This window comes from Rhagoletis pomonella, unplaced genomic scaffold, assembly GCF_013731165.1.
Source record: "Rhagoletis pomonella isolate Grant_MI unplaced genomic scaffold, Rhpom_1.0 Rhpom_scaffold_00003, whole genome shotgun sequence".
Lineage (NCBI taxonomy): Eukaryota > Metazoa > Arthropoda > Insecta > Diptera > Tephritidae > Rhagoletis > Rhagoletis pomonella.
In genome coordinates, this window is record NW_023458557.1 from 39,855,140 (window position 1) to 39,872,000 (window position 16,861).

The 16,861-nt window shown below is 33.2% G+C and overlaps 1 protein-coding gene across 1 annotated transcript in view; it reads left to right on the top strand.

The window, feature by feature from the left end:
* Window positions 1-6,225, top strand: part of LOC118735208 (ATP-binding cassette sub-family G member 4) — a 602,774-nt gene extending 596,549 nt beyond the window's left edge. Inside the window, 2 exon segments of the mRNA XM_036464856.1 lie at window positions 5,692-5,897; window positions 5,957-6,225. Of these exon segments, the coding sequence (XP_036320749.1) occupies window positions 5,692-5,897; window positions 5,957-6,098 (348 nt within the window). The 3' untranslated portion in view covers window positions 6,099-6,225.
* The last annotated feature ends 10,636 nt before the right edge of the window (window positions 6,226-16,861 follow it).

A 16,861-nucleotide genomic window follows, 5' to 3' on the forward strand; every position in this document is an offset into this window, starting at 1 on the left:
AAAAAAAGTTGAAATTTGTAGACCAGTGTTATGAGTTTGGCTGACTTCCAAAACGTCAATTGCTTTGCATACGTACAAAGTATAGGGTTCCATAACGTCGAACTATAAAATATTAACAACGTATACTTTTCCAAAACGCAGCCGAAAATTTATCGAAACGCATTGCTAGAGCAATCAGCGCATCAGAAACAAAGTTTATGCTTCGTTTGTTATTGGTTAGCATTGGTGTATTAGAAATGGAAAATTCAGAAAAATTGTTCATTGCTATATTGAATATTTAAAATATGCAATGTATATGGTTGCAATGTTGCCCAACTCTGCATATACAAACAGTTCGCAGTATAACAGTTTCCAAAAATTGTATTGATACGTTTTGGAAGTCAGCCTTTGTTGTACATTTGTTCATGTTTGTCATTGTGCGTATAATTTTCTAGAATAGTTGTGCTCCCGCTATCACCTTGTATGATTTCGTCTTTCGTTGATATACTCTGATGAACATATGTGAAGATGATAGCAAGGCCAACTCATATAAGGTAGTGTTACAGAAGCAGTTGAAATTTTCGCCCCGTTGTTTCTTAAAGAAAGCCATAAAAGTAGCGACCGTTGATTCAGCTTGGTGATGTTTTGCTCTAGATTGCGCCGTTTGTGGGCCCGTTGAATGAATTTGTGTCTTATTTATATGAACGATCAAAAAATTTAGATTTTCTGGCAAGTTGTACAACTCGTCGCTACATTAATGGCCATGTTGTACAAACTCATTCTATTTTGCGTTTATTTTGTTCACTAAATACCCCAAAATGGATAACTCAGCCGAAATATGTATGTGCTTTCGTTGAATTTTATAAATGTAAGCCGAAACTATGAAATTGTAAAAATTAGATTTTACAATGAAACTGCTCGCAAAATTGCAATGTTTGTAGGCAAAATGTCCAACTTGATTGCGGATTGATCTGAACCAACGATCGCAACGTCAAAATGATGTGTTTGTTGTAACTCATTCTGTCGTTTACTGCCATTATGCGAAGTAAAAATTCAGTGCATGAACTGCATTCCGCGTATAATTGAAATCATGAAATGGTGTTCATGCATTCAGTTTCTACTCAAACGCATGAAATGATTTTGTGAATTGGACTACGCATAAACGTGATAATTATGCGTATACTTTCTAAGATAATTTTATGTTTATATACTCTTGCTACCACATGAATATATAAATTTGTGATAAGCAGGGAACGGATTTTATGGAAATTGCCTTTTTTCTGCTAAAGAGATAGAATATATTCGATTAAGAATGTCCACGATTTAGCTTTCCCTGATTCCATATATACACATTTGATGTTGCCTTTTTTTGCGTTTTTTAAAATATTTGCCTTTTTTGCCTTTTTTTGCCTTTTCTACCTTTAAAAAAGTGATTATAGCATTTACATTTTTTTTTTAAGATTAAAAAATGTACACATTGCCCATGCGGCTTATAGAAGCGCAGAGACCTCTTGCCAAATTGGTGTTGGAAAAATTCAAAGCCGTTTTCTCAGCTAACGAAGGCTTGGAGACAATAAGGGGTGTTGATAGAATTATAAAGGGCGAGGAAAACGCCCTTATTCCTGATAATATGAACGTTTTAAACGTTCCATATTTAAATTGGGCTCCACTTGTATCAGTTTACGTCGAGCACACATTTAGTATATTCAAGGCTTTTCTTCGCGAAAATCGAATGAAAATGCTGCCAGAAAACTTCAAAATGCATCTTGTGGTTCAATGTTACTACAACTATACAGATTAAATTTTTAGGAGTTAGAAACCCGAAAGAATAAAATAGTCAAAGATTCAAAGTACAAATTTGTCATATAATGAAACTAGTTCATAGTTTTTCTCTTTTTACTTGTAATATTAATGTATTTTTTGATTGTTCTTCGTATTTTCTGTCTTTTAGGTGCCTTATTTTGCTTTTTTTGCCTTTTTTGCAACACCTAGTACCTTTTCCTGCCTTTTTCGCTATTTTATTTTGCCTTTTCCAGCCTATTTCGTTATTTTATTTTGCCTTTTTTATAGCTTTTTAGGTCCTAAAAATCCCTTCCCTGGTGATAAGAATATATCTGAGCATTGGAAGATAGAAAGCGAGTAAGAAGAAATGCCGATTGCATTATAAACATTAGCATTTATTTATTAAACATACAATAGATAATTATGTGACAGGTCTCCGTTCAGTTACTTCCATTACAATCCGGTCCTAAGGATGGTAGAAGGGCGAATTCATATAAGGTGGTGATAGCGGAAAATGAAATAAAGTTACTGTTTAATTTCTAACCAAACCTATGCATGTAACTCAATCGCCTAATGGTTTGCCGAGCCGTAAACATATGTTTACACATCAAATTTCGTGAGTAGGTACCTGGTACTCACACCTTTTTTAAGAAGTTTCACTTCTTTCTATCCAGTGTTGCCATTTTAGCTGTTTTAAGGCCAGATTTAGCCGGTTGCGATAGCAAACAGCCGGAGAAAATTCGATTTAGCCGGCAGCCCATTTGTTAGCCGTTTTGCAAAAAAAGTTAGCCGATTTCGCTATTTGCCGTATTTTATTAAAATTTAAATATATGTACGTATAAGTTTCCATTTTAACATACTTCGCGACCTAAAATCTATTAAAAACTGCTAGCCTTATCTCGGAGCAAATTTTCATGTCGGACTGTGTAAAGTATTTCAATGATTTTAATTTTATTTGAATATAGTACAGTGACCCAAATATGAACTGGGACGCGACATTTCAGCTTATTGTTTTTTTATGAAAGTATAACTGATTACTTACAAACACCATTTAAATCCAAAATTCATATTTTATTCGAAAATGATGAAAATTCTGCTTTTTTTTTAATTTGAAATTTTAGTATACTAAAGTACAAATTTAAGATAGCTCGCACTTACCGTTAATTATTGAAAATTTTTTGTTGACAGTGCACTATGGGAAATTTGAGTCTATTTTGTGGCCAAAAGTCAATTTCTTGACTTGCTTGAAATTAATTTTTTTTTGTCTTATCTTACAGAGAATACTTCAGAGTAAAAAACTGTATACTCTTTTTTTCGATAAATTGACTTACCGTTGATTTGGTAACCCTCAAACAGATAATTTCGAAATTTTCTGTAAACGAAAAATGTGTAGCTTGATTTTGTGCCACTTTCAAATGCGTGTATCTCGTAATCTATTTGCTCCTTTTCAAAAGTGAAAAGTGGAAAGAAAGAGTGGCGCTTAGCAGAATATTTACCAATTAAAACTTGTATTATAGTTTAAAGGTTGTGCCAAAGAAACGTCCGCATTTAAGTGACTTTAAAGTTAAATTGTACAATAAAAAAAGTTTACTTAGTGTTTTAAAAAAAAATGTTTAAACACGTTTAAAACAAGCTCATCATAAATCGGTAGAATAGTCCCTGATCTCTTATTTCCCTATAATCTCATACTGCGATTTTGTGCGATATTAAAGAAATTATAATTTTTCATAGGTAACTACTTGGTACAAAATCATGAGTTTTATGAAATAATTCACGGTGTTATAATTTATAAGTTGGCAAAAACCTGTCAGATAACTAAGAGAAAGTCTTAAACTTAAGGTCAGTGGTGGATTCGAGTCGATATTTAAAATAGAACGTACGAGGCATCTGTTTATTGGGTTGATGTCCACTGGACCCGTGTGACCATTACGCTATTTTTTGGAGGTGTGACCATTAGGGTTAATTTTTGCGCGGCAAGGCATAGTGCAGTGTTCCGCATTTTTCTCCATATACAAAATTTTAGAACATACTTTTTATAGAAAAAATTCGTAACACCGTCATAAAAAAATTACAAAAATCAACGGACTACTAATGGACTACAAAACTGCATACATACCATTTTGTAAACAAGCCGATTAAAAAGTTAAAAGTTGGTGAAATTTTTGCACAAAATCTGAAATTAAGACTTTTAAGTGTTTGTTGAGTAATATTTATAATATTATATATAATATAATATTTAAGCTATATTTTCATAAAAAAATATTAAACATTAAATACACTAAATAAAAATAGCCACCACTTGCTAAAATCTCGCGCCCTATTTTATATTTGGGTTTTTTCCGGGGACTTTCTTTATACAATTTTTGTTAAGAATGGCTTAAATTTAAGTGCGGAGTTTTATTCGCAACACTTAGAAAATAACGAATGAGAATAAAAGAGCACGAATATCGATGTGAAACAAAACTCTATGGGAAGACAATACCTGTGAATAATTGTATCATGGTGACAACATACTTTATTGTTGATTATTATTGCTCTGAGACAGGCATGTGAGAGAGTGAGTAGGACATTACAAACAGGATTTTCATATATATAGACGTCAAAATACAATTAAATAGTAGAATTGTTAAAAACTTAAAAAGCGACCGGCTTGTTCGATATAAATTAATCTGCCTTATCCTGAGTTTCGCCTGAAAAAAAAATCACCCGAAAATCATCCGCCCATAGTAAAACCATGGAAACCAAAAGTGAAAAGTTCGGAGAAAATTAAACCCATGATAATGCTGAATGGCATTTTCTTTTTTCGAAATAATGTTGGCCTGTTTTCTTCAGCCCTATCACAGCTTCACGTGTTCATTTCTCAAAATATTGCACTCCGACTAAGCAAAATACTTTATACTAATATAGCTATTTTTCAGGACGAAAAGTAACCTAGTGCAAATGTTACAATGTAAGGCAAAATTTTTTAATAAAAAAGAAAACGCCATAAGTTTGTAATTGATCTCTTTTTTTTTAATATTTAACTAATACAAACATGGCTTCTGATGTACGTATAACCACAGTTTCTTTTGTTAAACAGAACTTACCAGTCTCTGTTTCGATGACTTATTTAACGAGTGGTGTAAAGCTTTGCTATGTATAACCTTTATTAACTAAAAAAAAAGAATTATGATTTTACTAGTCCTTCTACTTGCGATTTCTTTAAATAAAACATGTGAACTTTAGTTGAAACATTTTAGCCGCTTTTTTTTGCCAATATATCCGGTCGGCCCAAAAAGTTCAGGCAACACTGCTTCTATCATGGGTACGGTACTGCACACGCCATTTTTTGCTTTTCATATGTTGTGCTCAACGAAAAACCCTTATTAAGTAACGCGTTTTCTCAAAACGATTTTTTTAGAAACGTTAAGCGGCACGTTGTCTTATAACCTAGGATTCTGCTTCCGAGGAAGTAAATTATATTTTATATATGTACACAAATAAAAAAATAAGTACCGCTCAACGACTATCCCAAGAAAATTCATAATTTTTATAAAATACGCGAAATTCAGTTACAGTTTGTTTACTCCTCATAAGCTACAAATGAACGTCTAAAACCCAGAGATGTGGCATCTTAATAATTAATTTAATTTAATGCGAGCTGCACTAGAAATATCCTGCTTTTCTCCATTTTAGCGAGTAAATTTGTCATTTAAACCGTTAGTTTTGTTATTTTCACTGGTATTTACACATGTGAGTGGTATTAACGAAAGTGTAGAAACCGGAATTGACAGTGCAGACGACGAAACAATAAGCTAGTGACGGAACAATAAGATAGTACACGAAATGTCACAATCTCAAAAGATTTCCCCATATATGTAGCACATAAATTATACCGCCTATATTTTCCTAAAAACTTCACTTGATTCTAACTATGAATATCTTCCGCAGAATGGCACTTTTTTGGCGCCAGTGCTCACAATTCCTATGATGATGTTTGCCGGTTTCGGCGTAACTCTTCGTGATTTGCCCAGTTATTTGAAATGGGGCAGCCACATATCCTATCTTCGATACGGCCTCGAAGGGTTTATAGGTGCAATTTATGGAGAGGGTAGAGGTGTGTTAGATTGCAATGAAGCTCCGTACTGCCATTACAGGTAAGAACTACAAGAAAGTGTATTTATGCCAACATATATATTTTACATTTCTTCTGCAGATATCCAAAGAAATTCCTCGAAGAGATCACAATGCAAGGTGATCAGTTTTGGAACGATTTTATAGCGCTATTGATAATTACCCTAGTTTTTAGGTTGGTGGCTTTTGTGGTGCTCAAAGCTAAGATACGTTCCGTAAAATAAGTTTATCCAAATTGTTATTCACCTTTAAATTTGTTTAGTATTTAATTTCGTGAATATGTACATAAGTAACGAATTCCACACGATTTACAAGTATTTTAATAAAATATTATTATGTATTATACTAAAAGCTATAATTGTTTGCATATATGTATCAAATAAAACGCCTCTTTGAGGTAAAATTTTCGAGTGACGAATGCTTAACTAGAAACACAAAATTTATGATATCAATTTCGTGACGAAAATTATACACATTTTTTAACTACCTTGGAAACGTAGAGAAAATCTTTTTTATTCATACGAATCGTTGCAAAAGTTTTGTTTTTTATTTTGTGTTTCTAGCAGTAGGCGGATTTTCGCAACGTTCCGAATAAATAAAAAAAGATTTTCCGTACGTTTCCAAGGCAGTTAAAAAATGCGTATAATTTTCGTCACAAAATTGAATCATAAATTTTGTGTTTCTACTTAAGCATTCGTCACTCGAAAATTTTACCTCAAAGAGGTGTTTTATTTGATATCAATTATTTTGGGGTAGCAAATTTAAAACCGACGAAAATACAAACAATAATCTAAATGTTTTATTTTTCTCAAATAAATTGCTAAAAATATTATCTAAATCTAAATTATGTATTCAAATCGATGTGTCCATTGAAATATAGTTTTTCGAATACGGAATAAAGCGAAAAAGGATGATCAAGGATATGATGATATCAAGGATGATATGTATTCGAAAAAATAAAAAATAAAAAATATATGAGAAATGATAAAAACTTATCAACTTGGTACCAACTTTGGATACAATAAACAATTGTATTCGTCTGACTGCCTCGTAGTTTAATTGTTGTTAAGATTTCTACTGGGGGTGGGGCGCACACATGTGCTTTTTTAAGAAGTTTTACTTCTATCACGTGTACGGTGTTTCACTCGTGCTATTAAACTAATGATTTTTTCTCAAAAATTTTTTACATACTAACAATTTGTACTAATTTACTTCGTTTTTAAAAAAGCTTGTCGCGTGAATAGCAAACCGGCATTTAAATATCTGCATACATACATATACATACATACCTAACCAATTATGCATGTACGCTGAATTCGCCGAAAAGCTTTTTTAAAAACGAAGTAAATTAGTACAAATTGTTAGTAATTTTCATTAGAGCTTGAATAACTCCTTTCACTAAATGGCTTTTAGTAACTTTAACGAGATCTTAACTTATTTTATTTTATTCATTTTAGTGCAGTTTTGACAAAATTTTCTTGCTAAAAAATCTTTTGTTACACTACTTCATTTTATTCCATTGATTGTACAGGTTGAACAAAAGCTTGTTTTTAAAAAATATTTTTTTTACATTATTTTATTTTATAATTTTTAGTCCATTTATAAAAGGGTTGTATATTAAAAAGTATTATTTTATTTTATGTACAAATAGATATTAAACTAATTCAACTTGCAATGAAAGAGAACAGAAGACTTATCAAGCCAAATGTTGTTTGCTTACGTTTTGTATCAACATACATATGTACATATAGCAGCAGTTAATTTTATTTAAAGAAATGGCGTGTCGTCCATTTCCGCTGTAGCATGGCATATATTTAGGCGCAATATTTAACTTCTTCTGGCGGGGTGACATCTGGAGTCTTTTAATTGTATCTCCTTGATATGATGCCTACAACGAGGTTCATATATAGACTAGGAATAGCTTTGCTACACTACCGCCGCGGCTCGCCGGCAGCTTTAACAATTTTATAGTGGTTTTACGTTCTTTGGCAAATTACGCTCTGTTAGCCATAAAGCTTACTATTTTTTGACCGCCTTTGAATCAAGACCCCTGGACCATATCGAGAATTCATTTACATTTTAAATTGCAGTGTCATCGTGATTGGAACTATGCTGAAAATTTCAAGTCTCTAACTTGTCGGGAAGTCAGTTTAAAATCGATTGGAAATTTCCGCGATTTGCGGGGGATGACCAAGTTAAATAAAAGCTTATAATAACAAGTAAGAAAGTCTAAGTTCGGGCGGAGGCGAACATTAAATACCCGGCGCAAGTATTAAATATATGTTTTCCACCTTTCCGAAAGCTACCGCTACATGATAAGTAAAAGTATACATTTTAAGTAAATTAGCGTCCTTAAATTTCGAAATATTGAAATTTCAAGCATTTCTGAAATTTACCGTTATATGAAAAGCGGCCTCAATTTTAGTCCGATTTCAACAATTTTCAACGGTTTGCTTTTATGTGGCAAGCACAATAACCATACCGAGCTTGGTACAAATTGCTAGAACGGTTAGCGAGATACATATATGTGATCACAAGTGGGCGGTGCTACGCCCATTTTCCAAAATTTTGTCATAAACGTATTTCTTGGTAAAGAATTGTTGCAACCATCAATTTTGAATAAATTTGCTTCAATATTTACTGATTTATCGAAGATTTTGTATTTCTCGAAATTACCGTTATATGGGATGTGGGCGTGGTTATTGTCCGATTTTAGAAATTTTCGGCCATTTGGTATGCTGTACCAGGATCAACTACTGTGCCAAGTTTGGAAGAAATTGGTGTAGCGGTTACCAAGATATACACATGTAACCATAAGTGGGCGTGGCTACGCCCATTTGCCAAAATTTTGTAATATTCTTATTTCTCGTCTAAAACTCATTGCAAATATCAATTTTGAGTGAATTATCTTCAGTAGTTACTAAAATATCGCAGTTTTCGTTTTTCTGAAAATTACCGTTATATGGGAGGTAGGCGTGGTTATTGTCCGATTTCGCCCATTTTCAATACCATCCGTCCTACGCCCAAAGGAAGTTCACGTACCAAGTTTCGTTAAGATATCTCAATTTTTACTCGAGTTATCGTGTGCACAGACGGACGGACGGACGGGCAGACAGTCACCGCTTAATCGATTTCTCTTTTCATTCTGATCATTTATGTCTACATTTGTCTATATCTATCTCGATTCGTTTTGCCTGTTACAAACAACCGTTATGTGAACAAAGTTATAATACCCTTGTGCACAAGTGCGCTAGGGTATAAAAAGATAGCGTTAGATAGCTTGTTTGGAGACCCTTATACTGATATCCACATCAATGACATGGACTGAGTAGTGCGGCCTCAGTGGTAGTTTAAAAAATTGCCTTTTTTCGAATTTCAGGCAGCAGCCACGCCCACACAGGCATACGAATCAAAACATCCTGGAACAAAACCTTCTTAGTTTTTGGTGTACTTTAATTCCTGAAAGTTTGAAAAAAATTAAATGATGGTACGTACAGACGCCACATACATACCAAAGCATCTCGTAGTGGAGACACGAACCAAAACACATTTACCTCTATATCTTTCCAACTAGTGGCCGGAACTTAATATATAATGTATCGTTTGAAAGGTATTGGCCTATAGAATAACACTAAATATGTTGGGTTTATCCACATGCCCCTTAAACCTGCAAAAGCAAAAAAACGTTTTTTGTTTCGCAACACTTTAGCCTAATTTTTAAGAATCCGGTTAATCGTTTACGAAGCTTGAATATATTTTCTGGACACACTCTCCAAGACCTTTCCAACGATATATCAAACATGTCGATGGGACGTCTGGATAAAAACTTCCAAATCTCGTGTATATATAAGCCAGTCATTTCAGCATGCACTGTGGCTGCTTTCGTCACTCGCGCGCACTGCCGTGCGCTGTGATATGCATTGTAAACCGTTTTTTGTTATGTAACGAATGGCTTTGTTTACTAAATGAATTCTTTCAAGCCAAGTGGACTGTATAGATATTTTTCCACTTGATCAAAGTATATTGTGGGTATGTTCTGTTCTCATAATGTTTCGGATTTTGAAAGCTAGGTAAAAGCATGTCGCGTTACCGAGTGTGCTCCTGTCACGATCGAAGTCAGTAAGGTACAAACGAGATTGGTAATTTGTTATACCCGAGCGCACTTGTGCCCAATTTTTCCTAGTTAATAGTTACAACAATATCTTAACAATAAATAAGACTGCTATAGACTTTTAGAAATTGGGCGAGGAGTCGCCCACTTTATGACTACAAAGGTATACCTCGGTAACCACTTTATAGTTTTCTACCGAACTTGGTTCAATTATTTCATTAACTCTAATTCAGCATATTATCGAAAAAGCTTGAAATCGGGGAAAACCCCCTGCTTATCATGCAAACGTAGTTTAGAGAAAATTGAAACGACGATATTTGATATGTGATTATACTTCTTTACTTGTTTCATTATTGAAAAGAAGCTTGAATGAGTCGAACGTGAAGTCGTACACTACGCTGGAAAATATTATAAATACCAAGAACATAAGATCCTGGCGATTTAAAGCAGACACCCGCATCAATGGAAAATACTTTGAACTTTAATGGTGATTTTAACCAAGCGCCCGCATCAGAAGTGGGATGGATTCCGCCTCATACTGATCCCAATGCTCAATTGCGCAATATTTTAGAATCGACAATTTTTTGAATTGGTAAAATCTTTGCAGGCTCCAAAGACCACTGGACAACTAGAAAGGATCACGCTACCTAAGTTTAATCCTGATTTTTCAGAAGCAGATGCCAGACAATTCGTTAGACGTAACTGCTTTGATTATAGCTCTTAGTAAGTCATTAGAAGGTTGTGCGTCGCATTGGGTGTCTCAGATAAGTTATCCTGGCATCACTTGGTCTCAATTTAAAGACCTATTTATACAGCGATTCGATGGTGTTGAGACTTCAGCAGCTACAACGATAAATGTATTACGTGGTGATCCAAATGATAGTGAGTGCCTTTCTGTTTCTGCAAGTCCCTTCGTTACGTCGGTGATGTCTAAATGGAAAGCGATGTCTGTTGAGGAGATAGCTGTTTTGGTGATCCTTACACACACATCCCGTTTCGAAGCTGGGCTGTAGCGTTTGGTGTTTAAAACAAATATCACAACGCGCAACGAACATCAACTGTAGCTCAGAGCTTTCGCGTTTGAAAAAAGAAAACAACTTTATTTTGAGAATTCGACAGAAATGAAGAAGAGAGAAGTTATTACCGCACGTTAACTGCCATTTTATGGAAAAGCTGGGCACAAAATGCTTGGGGCTGAAACAGGTACTTCTTGTGTGTATGCAACGGAAATGGTGCAACGGAAATGGTTGGGGCTGAAACAAGTACTTCTTGTGTGTATGCATATGGTATGAATTTAACAAAAACTTGCTAATAAAAGGTTAGAGGATAACACTTAGAATTACCAATACAAGAATGAAAGTAAAGGTGAGTACGTGCATAGATAAAGAAAATTATAAAGGCAAAGGTAAAAATAAAAACAAAGACAAGGATGTGTAAAGATAAAGGTAAAAACGAAAACCAAGGTAAATTTAAACACTTTACTTATATATATAAGGGTAAAGGTGAAAGGGAACATGTTGATGAAGACAATGATAAACATAAAGTAAAGATGAAGATAGGGGAAGAAAGATTAAAATATTAAAATAAAGTTAATTAAAGAGGAAAGGATATAGAGAGAGACACAGAGACTCAATCTGGGGACTATTTTGGGATTTTAGAGATTTTCGGGATTGTCGAGACATCGATTAAATAATCGATATTTTTATCGGATTTGTTATCCATATTTTTATCGATTTTGATATCGAAATTTTTATTAGTATTGTTATCAATTTTGCTATCGATATTTTCGGGACTTATCGATATAATAATCGATATTTTAATCGATATTTCTATCGATTTGTTATCGATTTTGTAATCGATATTTTTAACTATTTTGTTATCGATATTTTTTATAAATTTCGTTATCGATATTTATCGATTTTGTTATCGATATTACTCGATTTTGTTATCGATATTACTCGATTTTGTTATCGATATTAGTCGATTTTGTTACCAATATTTATCGAATTTTCTATTGATATTTCTCGATTTTTTGTCGATATTTGTCGATTTTGTTATCGATATTTATTGATTTTGTTATCGATATTTATCGATTTTGTTATGGATATTTGGTTTTTTTATCGATATTACTCGATTTTGTTATCGATATTAGTCGATTTTGTTACCGATATTTAACGATTTTTCTTTTGATATTTATCGATTTTTTGTCGATATTTGTCGATTTTGTTATCGATACTTATTGATTTTGTTATCGATATTTACGGATTTTATTATGGATATTTGTAGATTTTGTTATCGATATTTGTGGATTTTGTTGTCGATATTTATCGATTTCGTTATAGATATTTATCGATTTTGTTATTGATATTTATCGATTTTGTTACTGGTAATTTTATAGATATTTTTATCGATTTTGCTATCGTTTTTGTTATCAATTTTACTATTGATTTTGTTATCGATTTTGCTATCGATATTTTTATCGAATTTGGTATCGATATTTTTATCGGTTTTGTTGTCGATATTTCGATTGATCGATAGAGTATAAAGATAAATGAAAACGGAATAAAATAAATGTAATTAGAACAAACAGAGTAGATGTGGGGATACATATACATATACATAGAAAAAAAAAACAAAAAAAAAAAAATAACCCTAAGCAAAAGCAGATGTATGTATGGACATTTGTATATTGGTTATGAGCAGGGAACGGATTTTATGGAAATTGCCTTTTTTTCTGCTAAAGAGATAGAGTATATTCGATTAAGAATGTCCACGATTTAGCTTTCTCTGATTCCATATATACACATTTGATGTTGCCTTTTTTAAGATATTTGCTTTTTTTTGCCTTTTTTAAGATATTTGCCTTTTTTTCCTTTTCTACCTTTAAAAAAGTGATTATAGCATTTACAATTTTTTTTTTAAGATTAAAAAATATACACATGCCCATGCGGCTTATAGAAGCGCGGGACCTCTTGCCAAACTGGTGTTGGAAAAATTCAAAGCCGTTTTTTCAGCTAACGTAGGCTTAGAGACAATAAGGGGTGTGGATAAAATTGTAAAGGGTGCGGAAAACGCCCTTAATCGCGATAATATGAACGTTTCAAACGTTCCATATTTAAATTATTGGTTTTCTGCACCTTATTGACCGCAAATGTCGAAAAATTAAAACGCTAATTTGTTTCGTCAAATTAGTATTTTATTTAGTTATGTATGCATTTCGGTTGACAGCTGATCAACCATCATCAGCGCGCGACTACTGAGCACTAATCAAAATAGACAAATAGACAAACAGGTACAAAAGTTGTGAACATACATACAAACATAAATACATACATATGTATACATCGAAAAATAACTTTTATACAGAGAAACACATTAAAAAATATAAACAAAGGGAACAAGTGGAATTGGCATAAACAAAGGAGTTATTTTACTTTCTTACACAGCTAAATAGTGGAGAATTAATTGCGCCAGGTTCTAGGTTCATTAAATTTTTTTTTTTTTGCTGGATTCCTAACATTTTTTAATAAACGAACATTTTCTTCCATCGATATCGAATTGTGTGGGCGAGTGTTGTTGAGGTCGAATGCATGTGCGGCGATAGCGTTGTCTATCTTTTTTAATCTTACTGCGCGTAGATGTTCTTCTATTCGTGCACGTAGCGACCTCCTTGTCTGCCCAATATATTTGCAGTTGCAATGCGAACAGGTTACTTCGTAAACTCCGCTCTGTTCTTCCGTCGGCAATTTGTCTTTGGTGGAACCAAGCGCATTTCTCAGTATGTTATTGTTGGTGTAAACTACTTGCAAATTGCATTTTTGGAAGGCGTGCTTCAATGTATTTGTGATGGCGGGAATATAGGGTAATAAAACACGCTGTGGTTGAGACGACCTTGCGGTGCGATTTTGTAAGAAAAGGGTGCTCTCCTTGTTCCGTCTTATTCGATTAGATTGTTTACTTATCAGCTGATCGATAAGTGATCTCTTGAAGCGATTTATGTCTGCTATGTGTTTTATTTGTTTATATTCTTCCATATAGTCTTGTGCAGACAATGACAAGGAGCAGAGTCTGTAAACCATTGAATTAAATGATGACAATTTTTGCTGATATGTGCAATAGGAGTCATGTGTAATGTATCGGTCGGTCGATGTTGACTTCCGATAAACGCCAAATTCAATTTTCTTTCCTTGTCGCTTAATAAGAATATTAAGAAAAGGTAGAGAACTTGTTTTCTCGTCTTCCTTTTCAAAAGTGAATTTGATACTCGGATAGCGGCTGTTGAGTGTTCCGAGTATTTTATCTATGTCGGATATTTTCACTACGGCGAAAGTATCGTCTACATATCTAAGCCAAATTCGTGGCAAAACACCTTCACTTTTGAGTTGCGATTCGAAATTGCACATTAAAGCTTCTGCTACATATGGTGATAGACTGTTACCCATGCTACAGCCGAAGTTGTTGTTGTAGTAAACGCCGCGAAATTGAAAGCAATTGTGCTTCATACAGATTTTAATAGCATTTATGTATGCATTGAACTTGTCTTCAGGTAAACTGAATTTATTTAAGTGGTTATGAATTGCTTCAATGGCCGTATCGACAGGAATCGACGGAAAAAGGGCTTCAAGGGCGTTTTAATTTTTCGACATTTGCGGTCAATACCACAAGCTGACTTAAATTTTGTGATTAAATTTACAAAAGAATATTTGTTCCATATTTAAATTGGGCTCCACTTGTATCACCTTACGTCGAGCGCACATTTAGTACATTCAAGGCCCTTCTTCGCGAAAATCGAATGAAAATGCTGCCAGAAAACTTCAAAATGCATCTTGTGGTTCAATGTTACTACAACTATACAGATTAAAGTCTTATGAGTTAGAAACTCGAAGGGATAAAATAGTCAAAGATTCAAAGTACAAATTTTTCATATAATGAAACTAGTTCATAGTCTTTCTCTTTTTACTTGTAATATAAACATTTCTAAAAAAAATATATTTTTTGATTGTTCTTCGTATTTTCTGTCTTTTTTTAGTGCCTTATTTTGCTTTTTTGCAATACCTTTTTTTTGCCTTTTTCGCTATTTTATTTTGCCTTTTTTACAATACCTAGTGCCTTTTCCTGCCTTTTTCGCTATTTTATTTTGCCTTTTCCAGCCTATTTCGTTACTTTATTTTGCCTTTTTTATAGGGTTTTAGGTCCTAAAAATCCGTTCCCTGGTTATGAGACAAACTAAATATGTAGCGTAAGTTTCACTTCACCAGTGTGGCCCAGAGGCACTTTCTTTTTTTTCGATATCGAGTATGGCATAGCCATTTTCTTATTACTGATTTTTGCGCCAAACAACATCAGTGACTGATTTAATAGACTAAACATACCAAATTTTTTTATAGAAGTTCTTATTAAAAAGTTAGCAATTTTTAAGAAAATTTTTTGATTTTTTTCTAATTTTTGCAAAAATTTTCGATTTATACTTTCATAAAAAAGTAATGAAAAATATATAGAATGGAAAAACATTGCGAATACTGTAATAATATCACTGTGTGATTTTGAGTGTGGGTCACTGTTACATATGTACCTCATATATATGTATGTATAATAAAATTTTCTGTTGGTAAATGGTTCTATGCATTTTTTGAATGAGTAGATTTTTTTCAGTGTTTCATTGTAGAATTAAAAATTAACGATATATATCGATATATCGAGTTTTTCTCTCTTATATATCGAAAATATTGAGTACGGCGAATATCGATACTTTTGCAGCTCTACTGAATAGAGTCGTACGACATTAGTTTGCTTTAAATGTGGAGATGCGGGTCACATTGCATTGAAATGTTCAAGGAGTAGCAGTCAGATTTCAACCAACAAACTGAATAGCTATGAAATGAGGGTTGAGGTATGTGATGTGGTTGAACCTACGGGAGTGTTGATCCAGTCTGGTGAGTCGTTCCAATTTTCTTTTCATTCCGGTGCTGAGTGTTCGCTTTTAAAGGAAGCCATTTCAAAGAAGTTTGCGGGGAGAAGAATTACCAATATTGTTGTTTTAAAAGACATCGGAAATGTCTCGATATGCAATTCTTTGCAAATATTGGCAAAAGTTAAAATTAGTGGATTTTTTCTTGAGGTTTCACTTCATGTGGTTCTCAATAGTTATTTAAAGCAGGGTGTTATGATTGGCCGTGGAATTCTAAGCCAGAGTTTCGGTGTTATGATAACCTCTAACAAGTTTCACATTTTTAAACAGAAAATTGCAAATACATCTTATGACTCGTTTATTGTAAATACTGAATTAATATTATAAATATATAAAAAATATTTTTTAAAAACAAGCTTTTATTTAACATGTACAATCAAAGGAATAAAATAAAGTAGTGTAACAAAAGATTTTTTAGCAAGGAAATTTTGTCAAACCCGCACTAAAATTATTAAAATAAAATAAGTTAAGGTCTCGTTAAAGTTACTAAAAGCCATTTAGTAAAAGGAGTTATTCAAACTCTAAAGAAAATTACTAACAATTTGTACTAATTTACTTCGTTTTTAAAAAAGCTTGTCGCGCGAATAGCAAACCGGCATTTAAATATCTGCATACATACATATACATACCTAACCAATTATGCATGTACGCTGAATTCGCCGACAAGCGTTTTTAAAAACGTAGTGAATTAGTACAAGTTGTTAGTAATTTTCTTCAGAGTTTGAATAACTCCTTTCACTAAATGGTTTTTAGTAACTTTAACGAGACCTTAACTTATTATAATTCAACTTGCAATGAAAGAGAACAGAAGACTTGGCAAGCAAAATGTTGTTTGCTTACGTTTTGTATAAACATACATATGTACATATAGCAGCAGTTAATTTTATTTAAAGAAATGGCGTGTCGTC